General features: G+C 39.4%; 1 protein-coding gene across 1 annotated transcript in view; it reads left to right on the forward strand.

Annotated features, from left to right (window-relative positions):
- BORCS5 (BLOC-1 related complex subunit 5) overlaps nucleotides 1–21,590 on the forward strand; it is a 98,513-nt gene that overhangs the window by 44,913 nt on the left and 32,010 nt on the right. The window contains exon 3 of the mRNA XM_082849575.1: nucleotides 20,533–20,690. Coding sequence (XP_082705701.1) covers nucleotides 20,533–20,690 — 158 coding nt within the window. The remainder of the gene's footprint in view (nucleotides 1–20,532; nucleotides 20,691–21,590) is intronic.

Below are 21,590 nucleotides of genomic sequence, written 5' to 3' on the forward strand. Positions count from 1 at the left end.
AACCACCTCAAACATAGGGTCAGATGCATACTTATTTTTTTATATCAGGCTTCCTCCTTTTAAAGGAATTATTTTCACTTTCAGAGTTATAGAACCAAGATAACTATTAGATAGGGTTTTTTGGCTCATATTTATTTTTAGAAATTAATGTTTCTTTTTTATGATCACAAAGTGAATATGTGATTATTTTGGATAATTTGGAGAAGAGTTACAAAAAAGAAAATTAAAAATTCCACCACCTATACATAGCCACTGTTAACATTTTACTATGTATTTACTTCTAGTGTAAACATATGTATGATATACATTTACTCTCCAATTAGAATCATGCTAAATTTGTCATTGTATATCACAATCTCACTTAAGATTATATTGTGGCATTTCCTGTCATTGACTATTATTTTATTTATTTATTTATTATTATTATTTTTTTGCGGTACGCGGGCCTCTCACTGTTGTGGCCTCTCCCGTTGCGGAGCACAGGCTCCGGACGCGCAGGCTCAGCGGCCATGGTTCACGGGCCTAGCTGCTGAACCATGGCTCAGCGGCCATGGTTCACGGGCCCGCGGCATGTGGGATCTTCCCGGACCGGGGCACGAATCCGTGTCCCCTGCATCAGCAGGTGGACTCTCAACCACTGCGCCACCAGGGAAGCCTTTGACTATTATTTTAAAACTCAAATGTAATAGCTGCATAACATTTCTTTGTATAAACGTTATAATTTAATCATTCTCCCCTTAGAGGACAGCTTTGATATTATTTTAGTACTGCAATAAACAATCTTCGTATATAAATCTTCTTATGAGTTTCAGTTTGTTTCTTTGGGATAGATTTCTAGAAAAGGTCAGTAAATATGTGTGGAATTAGTTTGAAGAGATTGTAAGGAAGGTATCCAGGGAGAAGAAAAAAGCAGTCAAGAGAGGAAAATAGAACATGGTTCAGGGGTCATGAGATCCATTAATTTAGCTTCTTTCATATTTGAGTGGAGTGGCAAATCTGTCCTTTAATTGAATTTGGACACCCTTCTCTTATTAGGGATGATATTAGAGGTGAACTTCACTCTACCATGGACACCAGAGAGTTGCTTGTATATTGTAGTGTTCAAGGATTATAGAATTTTGGGGCTTCCCTGGTGGCGCAGTGGTTGAGAGTCCGCCTGTCGATGCAGGGGACACGGGTTTGTGCCCCAGTCTGGGAAGATCCCACATGCCGTGGAGCGGCTGGGCCCGTGAGCCATGGCCGCTGAGCCTGCGCGTCCGGAGCCTGTGCTCCGCAACGGGAGAGGCCACAACAGTGAGAGGCCCGCGTACTGCAAAAAAAAAAAAAAAAAAAAAAAAAAAGGATTATAGAACTTTAGAATTGGAAGGGACTTTTAAAATTTTATCATCCAATCTTCTACTTTGTGCAGAGTCCCCGAATTGAGTGTATTTTGTAGACTATCTCACTGAAGTAGACTTACAGGCTTGACTTGCTAAATATCTAATCCCAAACAGGTTATTGTGATAAAAGGCAGTCTGCTCCTTTATTGGACAGCTTTGATTAGTTGAGTGTGGTTCTGTCCCTTAAGCCCAAATTTGATTTTTTATAACTTTCACTTACCATTTCATTTTTTTAAATTGAAAAGCTCCCTAAAAATAATGCTGGAAATACTTTACGTTTATGTATTTGTCTGTTAGCTTTTAGTATAATTAACATGAAAACAAACATATGTTTGACCTGCTTTTTGTCTTTGTTTCCTTCCAAGGTATAATTTAGTTTTATCTTGCTTTGTAGTGAAAATTATATATGTGAACATAGGTAGGCTAGAAAAACCTTCCACATATTTTTATACTTGATAGACAGAAAACTTCCAAAGTGCCTATAGGTACTACTCATTTTATCATTATTTCTTTCTGTGTGTCTCTTTTTTTTTTTTTCCCCAAAGGTGTTATATATATTACCTTCTTTAAATCCTGAATAACCTCTTAGGGTAGGCATTTCCCTCAGCTGGCAGGCGAGGATGCTGTGGCTCAGAGAAGTTTAAAGACTTCTCCTGTCACACAGCTATTAAAGGTAGAGCCAGGTTTAAACGCAGGTCTAATTGTAAAACCTATATATTTAACCAGTTTGCAAGTCTGTTCTCCTCACTTATTTATATTAATTTCATAATATAAAATCAGATGTACTTCTGTTAAAAAATGTTCGTATGTTTGGGTTACTCAGTTAATATGTCATATTGGTAGTGTGGTAAGATTGTTGGCAGTATATTGCTTCTACTTGCTTCTCTTTGGTAATCCCAGCCCCTCTCTGCTTGGTTTGGACACACCAAGGATTTCCTTCCCATCTCTCCCTGGCACCCTATGGTGCTCCTTTCTGTCTCTGGGGAAACTGAAGCACAGGGTGAGAAAAGAGTAACAAATACTTACATAATTTTTTCTTTCTGAATATTATCAACTGATATGTCCCATAAAGAAGGATGTTCTCACAGCTGTGAGCTTTACGGATAGTGGGGAAAGGTTGAATTTTTATAACTTGGGTATCTTCTACGACAGAGGCAGTGGCACACATGCTCGATGGGCTTGGAATGTGGAAACCCGATCTCTCAGCCCTGTGAATCTTGCGTTTATGTCACATTGGGATCCAGATACATTATCTCAGTGAACTTGAGACCAAGGGTCAGAGGACCAAGGCGGGGACTTGTTGAGTATATGATTTAATTACACTAGATCAATCAAGCTTTGACTTAGTGATGACGGGATATACTGTGGGTGTGTTTAGGTAGTTGCTAGGGGAAAAGAACAAAGTTTAATCCTCGGTTTTGTTGACCTTTGGTATCACTTTTAGCAGTAGTTCCATAGCACTGCCTTTGCCGAATTTTCAAAAGACTGCAGTCAAGTGATTTATAGACGAAGGCCTCATTTACTGCTTGCACAAGAAGAGCCTATATCTTTCAATACAGGTGACGTAAGTTTACTTTAGAGACAGGAATGAGTTCATTTCTTTGGAGAGATATGAACAGAATGTGTGTCTCTTGCTCTGGTGAGAAATAAATTTAAATCGGAACTTTGCTTGAAGGAAATGGAACGGGGTGGCTGAGCACTCGAGCCTTCAGGATTAGGGAGCTTTGGCCAAGGCCCAAGGGGGCACTAATTGTGTGTTTGCAGAACTCATCCAAATATGAACATTCAGTATATGAAACAGCAGATGTATACGGAGAACTACTTTGTATACGTCTGTAAGGCACTTATGTGCCTTGGGTCTGAATTTCAGAGACAAAAATACGTGATTCCTCCCTCAAGGACCTTACCAGGTAACTGCGAGAAAGCAAGATGGTCAATAATAATACACAAGAAGGATGCTAGGATAACTGCCAAAAATGAACCTTCCACCAAGTGTATTCCAGAGATCCAGCCCCTGAAGAGTAAGATTGTCATAAATGAGCTATGTTGCTGCTGAAAACATTTTGATTCCAAAGTGTAATCAAGTCTCAACTAAGCAGAACTGTCTTAAGCATAAATTAAGAAGAAAATGGTATTTTAAATAAGTAAGTTGCCAGATTTTGGACCCTAGAATTTCAAGAACTGGCAACTCCAATTCTTGGTTTGGCTACTGTATTATCTCCCTTAAATTACAGTAATATTTCTGTCACCAAAACTCATTAATTTACAGTATTTCTTCGTTAATTCCATCACTGTGATTTGTTGTCGTGATTATTATCACTATTTACTTACTTAGTATAGGCGAAACTAAAATCTGCCTCCTAAGGTTGTCCTGACAAGGAAGGTAAAGCGTATAACACGTTCAGCACAGTGCTTGGCTAAGAGAATGCCATCATTAATGTTAGCTGTAGTTTTTCTCAGAAGTTAATGCTTCATCTAGTACCTGACATACAGTTAAATTTTAGTAAATGATGATAATATATGGCTTATTGTTTACAAAGGGCTTTAACATAATCTTGTTTAATCCTCTCAGCTACCTTCAAGGTGTGTAGTTTTACCCCGATAGAGAAATCGAGGTTAAGTGTATCAGTCAGATTTTCTGGCTGATTTAAGCCAAGAAAGAACTTACTGAAAGGACAACGGCTAGTTTACAGGATCTCCAGAAGAGCTCTAGAATCAGGTTTTGGACAACCTACCCAAGCATAATGGCCAAAATCAGGCCACGGAACTCACCCACTGAGGTCGCTGCTTGCTGTCACGACCAAGCAGTTGACATGCCTTGTGCCACAAACGGTGCTAGCTGGCCGTAAAGACTGAACTTTGCCACTGGTTCTGCTTCTCTTGCTTCCTCAGAAGCACTGGTTCTCCAGAAACTGCTGTCACCAGAGAATGTACCTCTTGGAAGTCCCCGATTTTGCAACACTTGCTCCGTATTTAGAGGCTGGGGCATGTGTATAGATTGGCGGAACTTCTGTTACGACCTTGTGTTCTGGCTGCGGGGCAGGTGGGAAAAAAGAGGCTCTTGGTTCTTCAGCTTTGGTATAATAGGTGACTGGGTTCTCGTATGTGACACTTTGCTTTATTGCCAGCTCCCTGGGTCTTAAGTCTCTCTGTTCATAGAAAAAATACTCTTTATTTCCTGTTAATTGTATATAAGCTGCGTAGAAATCAAGATCGTTTTCCTTATTAGTAGACTTCATGTGTAGAAAAATCAGTTTTTTTTCTAAAAATCCATCTTGTGCTTAGAAATTAGCTGTTATAAATGAACAGTATTGCCTCAGCATTTTAAGCTACTAGTAAATGAGAGCTTTCCATATGATCAGGGTGTTTTCTTCATTGTAGACAATCCTGTGTGTCTCATTATCCAGGGACAGGGTATGTAATCCTTCAAGGAAGCCATGAGTTAGCACCTACAAGAAGGGCAACCCCTCTGAGCAAGGAAGTCCGGTATTAATATTTCAGATGGCTTTTTTGTTGCATCCTTTTCTTAGTACTTCATTTGTTTTTGTGGAAAGTGAATCTGTGATTCATCTTTCTGAAAACCTAAAAAAAAAAAAAAAATTCAGGTTTCCAATGTGCTTGCTGTTGGCTCTAAAAAGATAGCCTCTCCTCTTTTAGAGTCGGTCTTAGTGTGCCTTGCAGAGCCTGTATTTCTAAGAAGCTGTGTACACAGTCTTCAAACTACTGTAAGTAGAATCATATGTTAAATGCCAATTTTTAAAAGACCACTTCGTTCCTTAAAGCAAACTCTTTTAGCAGGGGAAGAAGCTTTTGGTGCTGCAAGCAACCATCCTCACTTTGTCTGGAAAGCTGCAGTTTTGGGGTATAGACGTTTCAGCAAGTGGAGAACACCTGGGTGTGGTGAATCCTAGCTACCAAGTTGCAGGGAGGACCCAGGTGCCTCATTTTTACAGGCTGGCAGTCCTTCTTCCAGACAAGTGAGACAGAGTGGGCTTTCTGCGTTCATTCAGTGAGACGTGCTGAAAGGTTGTGGCATCCAAACTACGTATGTTTGTAGTAGACTGCTTTTTTTTTTGAGACGCACCATGTGGCATGCGGGGTCTTAGTCCCCCAACCAGGGATTGAACCTGTGCCCCCTGCAGTGGAAGTGCAAATTCTTAACCACTGGACCGCCAGGGAAGTCCCTAGACTGCATTTCTTTTATTTGCATACTCAGAGTAAGGGTCTTCTGAATTTGAATATGTTCCTTTCTGCAAATAATTCTAAATCAGTCTTTGTAAAAAAAAAAAAAAGAAAAAAAGAAGCACGCATGGTATAGCAGTCTAGAATATTACTTTGTCTCTCTCCTCATAGAAACATGGAATTTTCAAAGTGTAGACTTGGAAGAAAACATGGTTCAACTCAGTTTTCAGAGAAGGAAATGAGACTTATTTTTTTCCCCTTGGTTTATCCTTTTTTATATTGGTATATAAATATTGGTATATATAAATTGGTATATATATAAATGTAAATATTGGTATATACATATTGGTATATCCTTTTTTATATCCTTGGTTTATATTTTTTCTTTTGTTCCCTATTGGCCACACATTTTTTGACCACTTTATTAGAGGGGTATTGTGAAATATTTTTGTTTAGCAAAAATTAAACTCAATCTACTTGACTTTTTTTGTTGTGTAAAACATACATAACAAAATTTACCATCTTAACCCTTTTTGAGACTGAAACTCAGTGGCATTAAGTCCATTCACATTTTTGTGCAACATCACCACTGTCCATCTCTAGAACTTTTACATCATCCGAAATTGAAATTCTGTACCCATGAAATAGTAACTTCTTATTTTCTCCTCCCCTCAGCCCCTGGCAACCGTTATTCTACTTTCTTTCTCTATGAATTTGACTGTTCTTTGTACCTCATGTAAGTGGAATCATACAATATTTTCCCTTTTGCGTCTGGCTTATTTCACTTAGCATAATGTTCTCAGGTTTCATCCATGTTGTAGCATATGTCAGAATTTCCTTCCTTTTTAGACTGAATAATGTAACACTTAGGCTGAATAATGTAATAATTGTATGTATATACCACACTCTGCTTATCCATTCATCCATTGGTGGATGCTTGGTTTGCTTCCACTTCTTAACGCTCATGAACAATGCTACCATGAACATGAGTGTACAAATATCACTTTGGGACCCTGCTTTCACTTCTTTTGGGTATATACCTGGAAGTGGAATTGCTGGTAATCGTATGGTAATTCTATGTTTAATTTTTTGAGGAACTGCCATGCTGTTTTCCACAGTGACTGTACCATTTTACATTCCCATCAGCAGTGCACATGGGTTCCAATTTCTCCGCATTCTCACCAACACTTGTTGTTTTCTGCTTTTTTGATAGTAGCCGTCCTAATGAGTGTGAGGTAGTATCTTACTGCAGTTGTGATTTGCATTTCCCATATGATTAGTGATTTTGAGCACCGTTTCATGTGTTTATTGGCTATTTGTGTATCTTCTTTGGAGAAATATCTATTCAAGTCTTTTGACCAATTTTGAATCAAGTTATTTGGTTTTTTTGTTGAGTTTTAGGATTTTTAAAAATGTATTCTGAATATTAACCCTTTGGCTGTCTTTTTACTCTGTTGATAGTGCCGTTTGATGCATAAAATTTTTTAATTATCATGAAGTCCAGTTTGTCTATTTTTTTTCTCTTGTTGCTTGTATCTTTAGTGTCATATACAAGAAATCATTGTCAAATCAAATGTCGTGAAGCATCTGCCATTTGTTTTCTTCAAAGAGTTCTATAGTTTAGGTCTCTGACCCATTTTGAGTTAATTTTTGTATGTGATGTTAGATAAGAGTTCAACTTCATTCTCTTGCGTGTGGATATCCAATTTTCTCAACACCATTTCTTGAAAAGACTGTTCTTTCCCCATTGAATGGTCTTGACACCCTTGTAGGAAATCATTTGACCATATATGTGAGGGTTTGTTTCTGGGCTCTCTCTTCTGTTCCGTTGATCTGTATGTCTGTGTTTATGCCAGTAGCACATTGTTTTGATTACTGTACCTTTGTAGTAAGTTTTGAAATGACAAAGTATGAGTTTTCCAACTATGCTCTTCTTTTTCAGGATTGACTACTGAGGTTTCTTTGAGATTCCATATGAATTTTAGGATGTGGTTTTCTATTTCTGCAAAAAATGTTGGGACTTCCCTGGTGGCGCAGTGGTTGAGAGTCCACCTGCCGATGCAGGGGGCACGGGTTCATGCCCCGGTCCGGAAAGATCCCACATGCCACGGAGTGGCTAGGCCTGTGAGCCATGGCCGCTGAGCCTGTGCGTCCGGAGCCTGTGCTCTGCAACGGGTGAGGCCACACAGTGAGAGGACCGCATACTGCAAAAAAAAAAAAAAACATGTTGGAATTTTGGTAGGCATTGCATTGAATCTGTAGATCACTTTGGGTAGTATTGATATCTTAATAATATTATGTCTTTCAGTTCATGAAAGATGAGTTGTCTTTCCATTTAGTTATGTCTTCAACTTCTTTCAGCAGTGTTTTGGAGTGTTCATTGTACAAGTCTTTCATCTCCTTGGTTAATTCCTAAGTATTTTATTCTTTTTGATACTTCTGTAAATGTAATTGTTTTCTTAATATCTTTTTGGATTGTTCAATGTTAGTGTATAGAAATGCAACTGATTTTTGTGTGTTGACTTTTTTTATTTTTTAACATTTTGGGTTTTTTAAATTTATTTTATTTATTTTTGGCTGTGTTGGGTCTTGGTTGCTGTGCACTGGCTTTCTCTAGTTGGAGTGAGCGGGGCTGCTCTTCGTTGTGGTGCACATGCTTCTCATTGAGGTGGCTTCTCTTGTTGAGGAACACAGGCTCTAGGTGCACGGACTTAAGTAGTTGTGGCACGTAGGCTCAGTAATTGTGGCTCGAGGGCTCTAGAGCGAAGGCTCAGTAGCTGTGGCACACGGGCTTAGTTGCTCTGCAGCATGTGGGATCTTCCTGGACCAGGGCTCGAACCTGTGTCCCCTGAATTGGCAGGCGGATTCCTAACCACTGCACCACCAGGGAAGCCCTTGTGTGTTGAGTTTGTATCCTTTTACCTTACTAAATTCAGATATTAGTTCTAAAATTGTTTTTTAATCTTTAAGGTTTTCTATATTAGTTCTTATTATTCTAGTTCCTTAAGTTGTAATGTTAGGTTGTTGACTTGATATCTTTTTTTCCTTTTTAATGTAAGCTTTTGTAGCTATAAATGTCCCCCTTAACACTGCTTTGCTGCGTCCCTTAAATTTTGGTATACTATGTTTTTGGTTTCTTTGTCTCTAAGTATTTTAAATTTTCCCTTGTGATTTCTTCTTTGATCCATTGGTTGTTTAAGAGTGTGTTGTTTAATTTCCACAAGTTTGAATTTTTCAGTTTTCCTTCTGTTATTGATTTCTAACTTCATCCTGTTGTGATTAGAGAAAATACTTGGTATGATATCTGTAACTTGTAAGTCTGTCCTGGGATATGTCCCATGTGTACTTGAAAAGAATGTGTGTTCTATTGTTGTTGGGTAGAGTGTTCTGTATATATTACATGTAAGTAACTTACTGTGTTGTTCAGGTCCTCTGTTTTCTTATCTTTTGTCTGATTGTTCTATCCATTATTGAGAATGGGGTATTGATATATCCAACTATTATTGCAGAACTGTCTATTTCTCACTTTAATTCTGTCAGTTTTTGCTTAATGTATTTCGATGGTCTGTTATTAGGTGCATAAATGTTTACAATTGTTATGTATTTTGCTGTATTGAACCTTTTATTAATATATAATGTCCTTCTTTGTCTCTTATAAACTTTTTTGATTTAAAGTATATTTTGTCTGGATTAGTATGACTACCCTTGCTCTCTTTTTGTTACTATATGCCTGGAATGTCTTTTATCATCCTTTCTCTTTCAACCTATTTGTGTCTTTTGATGTAAAGTGAGTCTTTTGTAGATAGCATATGGTTGGATTATCCTTTGTTTTTTAAATCCATAATGCCAATCTCTGTCTCTTGATTTGAGAGTTTATTCCATTTACATTTAAAGTAATTAGTGATGAGGAGGGACTTCTGTCATTTTGCTCTGTTTTCTTTTATGCCTAATAGCTTTTTGTCCCTCATTTCCTGCATTACTGTCTTATTTTGTGTTTAGTTGATTTTTTTGTAGCGAAATCTTAAAATTCCTTTCTTTCTTTTGTATATTCTGTAACTATTATATTTGTTGTTACTATGGGGATTATATTTAACATACTAAAATAATAACACTCTATCTTGAATTTATATCAGATTAACTTCAGTACCATAAAAACTCTGCTCCTTTACAACTCCATCTTCACTCCTTTCAGTTGTAGATGTCACAAAATTACATCTTTATACATTTCCCCAAAACATAAACTAATAATTTTTAAAAATATGTCTCTTAAATCATGTAGAAAACAAAGTGGAGTTTCATACCATTGTTATAATAATGCTAGCTTTTATAATTTTCTGTGTATTTACCTTTACTGAGATATTTATTTATTCATATAGTTCCAAGTTACTGTCTAGTATCCTTTCATTTCAACCTGCAGGACTTCTTTTAGCCTTTCTTGCAGGGAAGGTCTAGTGGTAATGAATTCCCTCAGCTTTTGTTTATCTGGGAATATCTTAATTTCTCCCTCACTTTTGAAAGATATCTTTCCTGCAAGTAGGATTCTTGGTTGACAGTTTTGAATATAAAAGCACTTTAAATATATCAGCCTACTGCCTTCTAGCCTGTGAAGTTTCTGTTCAGAAATCTGCTGATAATCTTATAGAGGATTCCTTGAATGGAATGAGTTGCTTTTCCCTTGCTGCTTTCAAAATTCTCTCTTTGTCTTTGACTTTTGACAGTTTGATTATACAGATCTTACTCAATTTATAATGGGGTTATTTTCCTATAAACCTAGCATAAGTTGAAAATATCACAAATTCATTTAATACACCCAACCTACCAAATACCATAGCTTAGCCTAGCATACCTTAAACATGCTCAGAACACTTACATTAGCCTACAGTTGGGCAAAGTCATCTAACCCAAAGCCTATTTTATAATAAAGTGTTGAATATTTCATGTAATTTATTGAATACTTTTCTGAAAGTGAAAAACAGAATGGCTGTATGGGTACAGAATGGATGTTAAGCATACCATTTTGATCACATGGCTGCCTTGGAGCTGTGGCTCACTGCTGGTGCCCAGCATCTTGAGAGAGTATCATACTGAATATCACTAGCCTGAGAAAAGATCAAAGTTCAAAATATGGTTTCTACTGAACGTGTATTGCTTCTGCACCACCGTAAAGTCAAAAAATCAAGTTGAACCATCATAAGTTGTGGACCATCTATAATGTGTCCTGGTATGGATCTCTTTAAGTTCCTCCTACTTAGCGTTCGTTGGGCTTCTTGGATATATATATTCATGCCTTTCATCAAATTTGGGAAGTTTTCAGCCAATATTTCTTCAAATATTTTCTCTGCCTTTTTCAAGAGAAAAGGCCTTTCGGGACTCCTGCAGTATGTTTGTTGTTATGCTTGATGGTGTCCCACAGGTCCCTTAGGTTCTTTTTACTTTTCTTCAATCTTATTTCTTTCCGTTCCTCAGACTTGGCAATTTCCATTGTCCTACTCCTAGTTCACTGATTCTTTTGCCTGCTCAAATCTGCCTTTGAATCCCTCTAGTGAAATTTTCATTTCAGTTATAGTTTTCAGCTCCAAAATTTTTTGTTTCTTTCTTTTTCAGTTTTCTATCTCTTGAGATATCTCCATTTTGTTTATACCTCATTATTCTTGACTTTAATACTTTGAGCATCTTTAAGACAGTTTAAAAATCTTTGTGTAGTAGATCTGCCATCGGATCCTTTTCTGTTTCTGTTGTTTGGGACAGTACCTTGGAATGCTTTTCTGTTTCTTGTGGGTTTTGTGATTTTTTGTTGAAAACTGGACATTGAATTTAACAGTGAGGTAACTCCAGAAATCAGCTTCTTCTTCTCCAGGGCTTACTGGCTTTTGTTTTTGTTTTCTGCTTTTGTTTGATTGTTGTAGGCTATCTCTCTGCTGAGGATTAGGGCTTCCCAGATCTTTTCTGAGCCTGTACCTTTCCTGGGCATGCACAGTGACTTTCTGATTTCCCCCAAATATGTGGCTGCTTTTGAATGTTCTCATGTTCAATGTCTAGCTCCAAGAGGGGAAAAAGAGAAAAACGAAAGGGAAGAAAAAAAGTACCAGTCCTTTAAGTCCCCTGGAAGTCACTTCAGCTGGAGAGTGAAGGGCCTGCAGTAATGGAGGATGTGCAACAACAGTGGCCACTGCCTCCGTGTCTGTACCATTGTGATCAGAAGAACCAATCAGTGGTCAGAATACAGACCCCTGATGTTTGAAGGATAGGGTCCTTTTTGCCCACCCTGGCTCCTGAAAGCTGTGTGTAAGTTGCTCACAGCTGCCTGCCACAGGGGTTGGGGGATGGATAGGTGCTGCTGTGCTAAGAGCTGAAAATGACTGAAATTAACCACAGTTTACCATCCAAGCCTTCCCCTGGAAGTTGAAGCCTTCTATAGACTACAGAGCTCCAAAGTATAATAGTTACATCAGACAGATTCTGCCTGTGCAATTGTTGTTTAGGTGAGGAGACAGATTCCTGGTGCTTCCCATTCTACCATTTTCCCTGAATGCTCTCTGTGTTTAGTTTTTAAAGGAACTACCATATTGCCTTCCACAGTGGGTGCGCCATTTTACATTCTCACCAGCAATGCATAAAGGTTTCAGTTTCGCCACATCTTCACCAGTACTTATTATTTTCTATTTGGGTAATAGCCACTTTGTTGGTTAAAAGTGGTATCTCATTGTGGTGTGTGTTTCTTTTGTTTGTTGTGTGTTTTTTTTGCATTCCCCTAAGGATTAGTGATGTTGAGCATCTTTAATGTGTTTGTTGACTTCTTTGCATCTTTGGAGAAATGTCTACTTAAGTCCTTTGCCCATTTTTGAATTGGGCTTCTGTTGTTCTATTTCATTTTAGTCCCTATTTATATCTGCGTTCTTTGTATTTAACTCTTGCTTCTTCTAGTAATCTGCTTGAGGTGTAGGATCACTTCTTTATTATTTTCTACAGTGCTGGTATATAGAAGGAGGTGCTAGCAAATATTCATATATGGTAGGGTTGGCCAGTCATACAGCCAGATTTGAAACCCTGCTTATTTGATTGTGGCAAGAGTTGGTAGTTGGGGACCTGGGGACATTGAGAAAATTAACATGAATTGAGTACCTACTCTGTGCCAGATACTCTGCCAGGCATAACTTGATATAATTCTCACAGTACTCCTTTAATGTGCATAGTATTTAATTTATTGATGAAGGGTTTGAGTTCAGGGAAGTTAAGTGACTACCCTCACATGACACAAGTGGTAAATGGCAATCCCTGGATTCAAATTCCCAGGTCTGTTTGACTCCAGAGCTTGTACTTTTTTTCATTATGTCATGCTGCCTCCCTTCCCTGGCCTGAAAGTTCAACAGGAAAGCAAGGCTTTGAACCTGGGAACTACTGAAGGAAGATGATGAGTTGAACCTTTTGCTTAACTCTTTGGGAGGAGATTTTAAAAAGCTAAGTTCGTAACGGTGGATAGGATTCCTTGAGGATAGTGAGGTGTCTCATTTGTGGTTACTGATCATTTTTGTAAAAGCTGTATCTACTTTTGGTTGTTGACATCCGCTGTTCTTGTTTCTTCGGTACCATAAACCAGGGCCGTTGACCATGGACCAATGGGTGCCTGAACCTAGAGGGATGAAATGCTTTCTGTAACCTACCATAGATTCCCTCCAAGCCTGAGTGCCCCTTTACCTCCTGAGTCTTAAGAAAGGCAAGATTAAAGGGAACAGATATTTATCAGGATCCTGTATGCTAGGCAGACCCTAAAAGGGAGGTGATTATTATCCCAGTTTTACATGAGAAAACAGGCTCAGAGGTATAAGGTAAATTGTCCAAATTCACACAGCTCAAATAATAATGGGGCTCAAATCACATTTTCCCATGTTCCCTGTCTTAGTCCATTTGGGCTTCTGTAACAAAATACCACAGATTGGATGTCTTCAAACAACGGAAATTTATTTCTCACAGTTGCGGAGGCTAGGAAGTCCAAGATCAAGGTGCTGGCAGATCGATTCAGTGTCTGGTGAGGGACCACTTCCTGATTCACAGACAGCAGTCTTTTTGCTGTGTCCTACATGGTGGACAGGCCAATTGAACCCTCTGGGGTTTCTTTTATAAGGACACTGATCCCATTCATGATGGCTCTACCCTCATGACCTAATCACCTCCCAAAGGCCCTGCCTCCTTATACTATCACATTAGGTTTCAGCATATGACTTCTGGGGGGGACACAGACATTCAGTCTTTAGCACTACCTCAGTGAGGAAGTTCTCCTTTCTTGGCCCTCTGGTAGGTATTGGAAACCGTTAGGAGGGAGATCCTGGGAGCATTGTTTCTCTCCACACCAAACATTGTGATCGGTTGGTTGTTATTCTAGGGCTGTCTATACTTGCAGTCTCTTCTGCCACATAGATTAACCAAAACAATGATGGTAGCCATTCTGGGTGGCTGCTTCTCCTGGGTGAGATTGGTGTGCCTCTGAGGTGACTGAATGGAGATACAAGTTCCTAAGGGAACCAGTCATGGAGGGCACGCTTTTTCTGAATACCCCAAAGGAATTGATCACTAACACACATCATAAGGTCCTGTCCAAGTGGGTCAGGTGTTTTTAGACTTTTCCCTTTCTTTAAGGGAAGGTGAGAGAGTGCCTTTGAGAACTAGAGTTCATATTAGGTAAATAATACACATGGTTTATGTGCTTTTGACTTTGAAATATACTGTGACCAGCAGAGTCAAAAATCCCTTATTAGTTTGGGGGGAGATTTCTTTTTTAATTATCTGTTGCCTAATTGTACCTTCACAGTAACTTTTGTCAAAGTTACATACATTCTGCTTTCTGGATTCTGTAAGAGGAAATGGAGCTTGTTATACTGTTATCCAGATGTGAGCCCATTACTCACAGTACTCATTTCCAGTCCTGGAAGCAGCTAAGCGTCTAAAAGTTAAGGAATTCAGTTTGATAATAGCAGAGGTTAATACCCATATGGCTCTGTACGATACTTTAGAAAAACTTTTTTTTTTCCTACCTGACATTTCAGAAAGAAAAAGATTGCTCAGCAAAATATTTTCCAAATTTCTAACCTGATGATTTTTCCACTCAACACTTTACACAAAGAGCTAGGTACAGATGGCAATTTGCTGGGTCTGTGTAATATTCAGGCCTGGTCCTCACCCATTCCCTAGAGCCCACTCCATTCCTGTATAAACAAAGTGGTTTCAACAAGGCCTTAGGAAATGTCTCCAGTGTTTACCATTTGCAAATATGGAATCTATTAAATCATGTTTTTAACTCAATAAACATCTACTTTGCATGCATCACTATTTTAAGCTAAAGAAGAATTAGAAAACGGAGGGTAATGGCCCTGTTCCCTAGCACAATAAAGAAGACGTAATTTAGAAACTTTTATTTAACATGAAAAACTAACCATAGATATGTAGAAGAACGGAGTATTAGGGATGCAGTGTCGTGATCTTTAATTTTTTTCATATTGCTCAGGAAAAGAAAAAAACAAAGACGAAGTAGATATGGTAAAATGTCAGTTGCTGATTCTAGATGGTATCTGGGTATATATTTTTTTCTTACTTTTCTGTATGTTTGAAAATTTATGTAATGTAAGAAAAGAAAAAAACCCACAAAGACCATTTATAAAACTATACAAAAGATAATTTCAAGGGGATACAGGGTTCATTCTCTGTTACCTAAGCTAAGGGTTTAGGTTATTATTGGAGTTGGTAAGTAAGGATTGAAACCGAGGTGTAAGCCTAGAGGCCCTCAGAGGCCGGGCCGGTAATGGGAATGAGTGAAGCTGGCTGTCCATGTTCAGGTAAGGGTTGAGAGAGCAGGAGAGCACACGCCTCATTTAAAGCATCTACAATTAAAAAAAAAAAAATTTAATGTGCATTCAGAGTAAAAACAATTCGGAGGCCTGGCAGCATGTGGTCTTCTGAAAATAATTACCACCTCTAAATTTACCCAGCTTTCTGTCCTCCCTGTTCCTTTTATCAGAAGATATAGGAGTGGGTCAGTCATCAAAATGGGGGAGACGGGGTTCCTGACACTTGAGAGTGATGGGAAAACTTTGTACTCGTTGCCTGTAGGATTGGCCTGTCTTGCCATAGCTCTGTAGCTTCAGGAGTAGAAACAGTGGCCCGTCTTTTTCTCTCTGTCTTGCTCCTTCTGTGTTCTAGACAGGATTTGTGGCAGATTTTCAGAGATTCCTGTGAGTCTAAGGAGCACATTCTGATGATAGACCCACGTACCTGGGCTTTGTTTTTAGGTGATTTGGGGGAGGGTGCAATTGTGCTTTAAGAGGGTGATTGGAAGTGTAATTTCTCTGACTTTGGAGTTGGCTGGGCAGCTTGATTTGAACACCGTAGTGTGCCTTCTAGACTTGCCAACTTTCCCCCCACTTCCCCCACCTTTTTTTTTTTAAGAGGAAGAGTCAGGGTTTTGGTTTGAGAGCTCACGCTGGGTTTGGGGCCCTCTGCTTCAGGTCTCTGGTGACCTGGGCTGGCCCTGGAGCTTTCCGCCTTGCCGCTCTTCAGTGCAGCCTCTGGAAATCTTCCTCACTCACCTGGGAGGAGCAGATGCGGACTGAGACCACGCCTCACTCCGCAGTATATGTGGAGAAGACAGAGTAGGGACCCCGAGAAGCCTTTTTTCCTCCTAAAGTCTCCCTCAGCTCACTCTTCCCTTGGAATTCCAGCAACAGAACTGCATCCTCTTAGCCTAGTTGGAGAACCTTTTATGTACCAGGTGCTGTAATGCACGGGATAAAAAGTAAAACATGGTCCCTGTTCTCCAGCAGCTCACAGTTTGTTAGGCTTTTAATCACCTTGGAGAAGATACTGTTTGAAGGTACATCCAGCCATATAGGCCCTGGTGAGCATGAAAGATAGGGAACTGGTTTTGACGGACAGAGTTGGGGATACTTGGGGTGGGGAAGGGGAGAGAACACCCAAGAGGACATCACTGATAGATGAGAAGGACCTTGGCTGCTTTTTGTTAAAATGACTTTATTTATGTGAACATTTTGGAAAGGGAAATACATTCATATGGTTTTAAAAATGTTAAAAGTATACTCTGAAATTCTCCTTCCCTACCCTTGTTCTCCAACTGTCTCGTTCTTGGAGTCATTCCAGAGTTTCTTTATGACAATGCAAGTAAATATGAATATATGTTTTTATTTACTTGTACCCCTTCCCAATTTTTACACGGTGGTAGCACACTCCATACACTATTCTATATACCTTTCTTTTATTTTTAATAAATTTATGTGTTTATTTTTGGCTGCATTGGGTCTTCATTGCTGCACGCAGGCTTTCTCTACTTGCGGCGAGCAGGGGCTACTCTTCGTTGTGGTACGCGGGCTTCTCATTGTGGTGGCTTCTGTTGTTGTGGAGCACGGGCTCTAGGCGTGCAGGCTTCAGTAGTTGTGGTGTGAGGGCTCAGAAGTTGTGGCTCGCGGGCTCTAGAGCGCAGGCTTAGTAGTTGTGGCGCATGGGCTTAGTTTCTCCGCGGCATGTGGGAACTTCCCGGACCAGGGCTTGAACCTGTGTCCCCTGCATTGGCAGGCAGATTCTTAACCACTGCGCGACCAGGGAAGTCTATGCCTTCCTTTTATTACTTAATATCTTAGGGAGATTTTTCCATGTGAGTGTGTACCTTCCTCATTCTTTTCTGTGGTCACATAATTCCATTTATGGATGTTCCTTGATTAATTAGCAAGCTCCCTACTGATGGATACTGAGGTGTTTGCTTATCTTTTACTATTACAGTCACTGCTACAGTGAATACTCTTGTACATAAGTATATGTCATTTAGCATGTGTGCTTATGTATATATAAATTCCTAGTAGAGAAATTGCTGCATTAGAGACTTTATGCATTTGTAATTTTGATACCTTTGCCAAATCACCCTCCATGGCAGTAACAACTTACATAAAAATCAGCAATGCCTGTTTCCTTATAGTTCCACCTAGAGAGTTTTTATCACACTCTTGGATTTTTACCTATTTGATAGGTGTAATATCGGCTTGAGGTGAAGTTTTAATTTCTATTTTTCTTATTATGAGTGAGGTTCTGCATCTTAGAGTTGAGGCCTTGGTATTTACTTTTCTGTGAAACGCCATTCACATCCTCTGTCCGTCTTTCTTTTGCTGATTTTTTTCTTGCCAATTTCTAGGAGCTCTTTATCCAATAGGAAGCTTACCCTTTGTGATATGAGTAGCAGTGGGTTTTTTTGTTTGTTTGTTGTTGTTGTTTTTAACTTATATTGTTTTTGCCATGAGGAATCTTGTTTCTATCTTGCTGGATATATCAGTGTTTCCTTTATGGCCTTTGCGTTATCCTGGCCCACTGTTGGTGGCACAGAATCATTCGTTCCTCTTCCCACATTGCCTCCTCACTCTTTTTTTTTTTTTTTGTCTGTGCTGCACGGCTTGCAGGATCTCAGTTCCTGGACCAGGGGTTGAACCCGGGCCACAGCAGTGAAAGCACCAAATCCTAAGCACTAGACTAGCAGAGAACTCCCCGTTCTCACTCTTTTTCTACTTCAATCCTCGATTGACAGCAAAAGGCTGCACTCCTGGAACTGTGTTCTTTGTCAGTAGTAGGGTAGCCCTTGATAGTTTGGTTAGGAGATTTTGGTGGTCTGAAAAGCCCCCCATTTGCTAGGTTACGGGCACTCTAGAAAACAGTTTGACCGTTTCTCATAAAACTAAACACGCAGTTGTCATGCGACCCAGCAATTGCACTGTTGGGCATTTATCCCAGAGAAAGGAAAACTTACGTTTACGCAAAAACCTGTACGACAGCTGTATAGCAGCTTCGTTTGTCATGTCGCCAAACTGGAAACAACCCAAATGGCCTTCAGTGGGTGAATGGTTAACCAAACTCTGGGATGTACATACTGTGGGATACTACTTAGAAATAAAAGGAACAAACTACTGATACATGCAACAACTTAGATGAATCTCTAAGGTATTGGGTAACATCTTACGGAAAAACCCGATGAACTTTTTGGCCAACCCAATATTATGTTGGGTGAAAAAAATCCCAAAAGGTTTACATGTTAGATTATTCCATTTTTGAACATTTTTGAAATGACAAAATTTTATTGATTTATTTATTTAACTCTCTTTTATTCTTTTTTGTTTTTAATTAAATTTATTTATTTTATTTTTGGCTGCGTTGGGTCTTCATTGCTGCCCACGGGCTTTCTCTAGTTGCGGCGAGCAGGGGCTACTCTTTGTTGTGGTATGCAGGCTTCTCATTGCGGTGGCTTCCCTTGTTGTGGAGCACGGGCTCTAGGTGCGTGGGCTTCGGTAGCTGTGGCTCGTGGGCTCCAGAGCACAGGCTCAGTAGTTGTGGTGCACGGGCTTAGTTGCTTCGCGGCATGTGGGATCTTCCCGGACCAGGGCTCGAACCCGTGTCCCCTGCACTGGCAGGCGGATTCTTAACCACTGCGCCACCAGGGAAGCCCCTGAAATGACAAAATTTTAGAAATGGTGAACAGATTAGTGGAGGATTGGGGAAGGCATCCCCAGACAGACTTTGATGTGGGCGAGTTCATCCTGATGGTGTGCAGCGCATGTGCTGTCGTGTTTATTTCGGAGGACCTGTGTTGTGCCATTGGCTCTGGTGTGAGGGTACTGCTCTCAGCGGGGTGGGGAGTGCCTGAGAGCCCCAGGGCCCTGCTAGGGATTCTCTGAAGTCAGAACTATTTTCACAGTAATACTTAGACATTTGCTAATTACTCTCACTCTCTTACAAGTGTAAAGTGGAGTTTTTCAGAGGCTACATGATGTGAAATAGCAACAGATTAAATGCAGAAGCAAGTCTGAGAATCCAGCTGTTTTCTATGAAGCCAAGACATTTAAAAGACTTACAAAAATGTAAACGAGTGCCACTCTTCTCACTTTTTTGTTTTGGGGAGTAGAGTTATTTTCTTTAAAATATGTTATTTATGTTAACATGTAATGGGATTATTAATTTTTAAAATGACTTAATAAATACTCAAGAATTTTCTGTTTTAATTTTTAACAGATGAATATTGATTTAAACTACCTACACAAGTGCTCTTTGGGGGTCCTCAGTAATTTCTGAGAGAGTAAAGGGGTCCTGACACCAGAAAGTTTGTGAACCTTCAGGGTGACAGTAAGCACTTGACCAGAAGTCAGGAGGCTTGAGTTCTAGTCAGGACTTTGCTGTGTGACCCTGAGCACGTCATTTAGCCTCTTTCATTGGTATTTCATCTTTTGTAAATGCTAATAATTATCCGGTTCTACACACCTTAAAGAAAGGGAAGATAATTCTGTGTGAAAGGCTTTGAAAATATAACATCCTGTTCAAATTTAAGTGAATTTAATAGTTACACAACTAAACTGACGTTGAAAGAAAATGTAAAGGTTGAGGCTTATGGTGTGTTAGTGGACATCCTGTTCACCTTTTAAATGTTTTCCTTTTTGCATCTCCTCCTAACCATTTCCATATATATATACATTCTTTCTGTTTCTCAGACAACCATTTTAATTAGTTAAAGGAATTTAGTAGGTGCATCTTCCAGATTTTTCAGTCAAGAGGGGGTTTATACTCCTGATGCTTTAAAGTAGTGCCGTAAGGTCAGGTGCTCTGTCTTGGAGAAATCACTTATTATGTGACTTTAGGAAAGTTACTTAACCTCGCAGCGTCTTGGGTTTCTCGCCTATAAAATGGGGCTAATAATAATTTACTTTCCTGAGCGATTATATGAAAAGTGATGCACAGGAGGCGCTGTGCCAAGTGCTTGGCACGTAAGATGCTCCGTAAATGGTAGTTGCTGTGATTGTCACAGGTATATGACAAAAGATGCAAGATTAAATTTAAGCCTCTCACCCTGCCTTCAGTGAACTTGTTATTAAGCTACTTTATTCACAAGCTTATTAGTAATTTCCATCTCATTTGGTTTTATTCTTTTTTTGCTTCCAAGGGCTGTTGAGTGGCCAGACTTCTCCAACAAACACCAGACTGGAGAAGTTGGATTCTCAGCAGGTGCTGCAGCTCTGCCTCCGTTATCAGGATCACCTCCGTCAGTGTGCAGAGGCTGTTGCTTTTGATCAGAACGCTTTGGTCAAACGAATCAAAGAGGTAACTTATTGTGAGAAAATATCATGGCTGACTCAATCTTGTGCCTCCCTGTGACTCCTGAGTCCTTTTCTCCTGGGGTGTAGAGCCAATGATGCCAACTTTCTGGGAAATAGTCATTTTCTATCTAAGTGTCTTGACATCTGTCCCCATTGCTTTGAGAAGATTGTCTTTCCCAGCAGTGGAATGTGATGGTGGAAAAGAGTGGTCCATGGAGTAGACTAATCTGGAGTTTGAATCCTGGTTCACCACTTTTTTGCTTGGGAAAGTTACTTCACTTCTCTTGGTCTCAGTTTTCCTCATCTGAAAAATGGGTCTAACCGTAGTAATCGACCCTCAGGGTTGAGTGAATATTAAATTGCTTAGTGTTAACTGTTATTAGTATATGTGAAGTCCTGCCATACTGATTTGCTTTAGCTAACATTAATTGATTTCAACCCTTTCCTGCATGTAATTTATATTTTGTTTTCCAGTCAGGTATCAGTTCTTTGAGAGCAGGAGCCCTGACATCTCCCTCAATTATATTTTTCACTGTGTTAGCAGGAAAAGCTCGGTGATTCTTATTGGTTGGATAGAAACAATTATGCCTACTAAACCCAATTATGCCTACTAAACCCACAACCAATTCTTATTGGTTGGATAGAAACAATTATGCCTACTAAACCTACTAAACCTACTAAATTAAGCCTACTAAACTCTTATTGGTTGGATAGAAACAATTATGCCTACTAAACCCCACTTTTGTGAGGAAAGACACAAGATAATTCATGTGAAAGTACTTAGTAAATGAAAGAGTGTGGTACACATGTTGAGTAATTATGAATAACAGAAAATAGGTACTCTTTTAAGCATTTAAATATATCACTGATTGGGCCACTGCCTGGCACAGCTCTGGGAGCACCG

This window comes from Leucopleurus acutus (assembly GCF_964270905.1).
Source record: "Leucopleurus acutus genome assembly, chromosome: 11".
Classification (NCBI taxonomy): domain Eukaryota; kingdom Metazoa; phylum Chordata; class Mammalia; order Artiodactyla; family Delphinidae; genus Leucopleurus; species Leucopleurus acutus.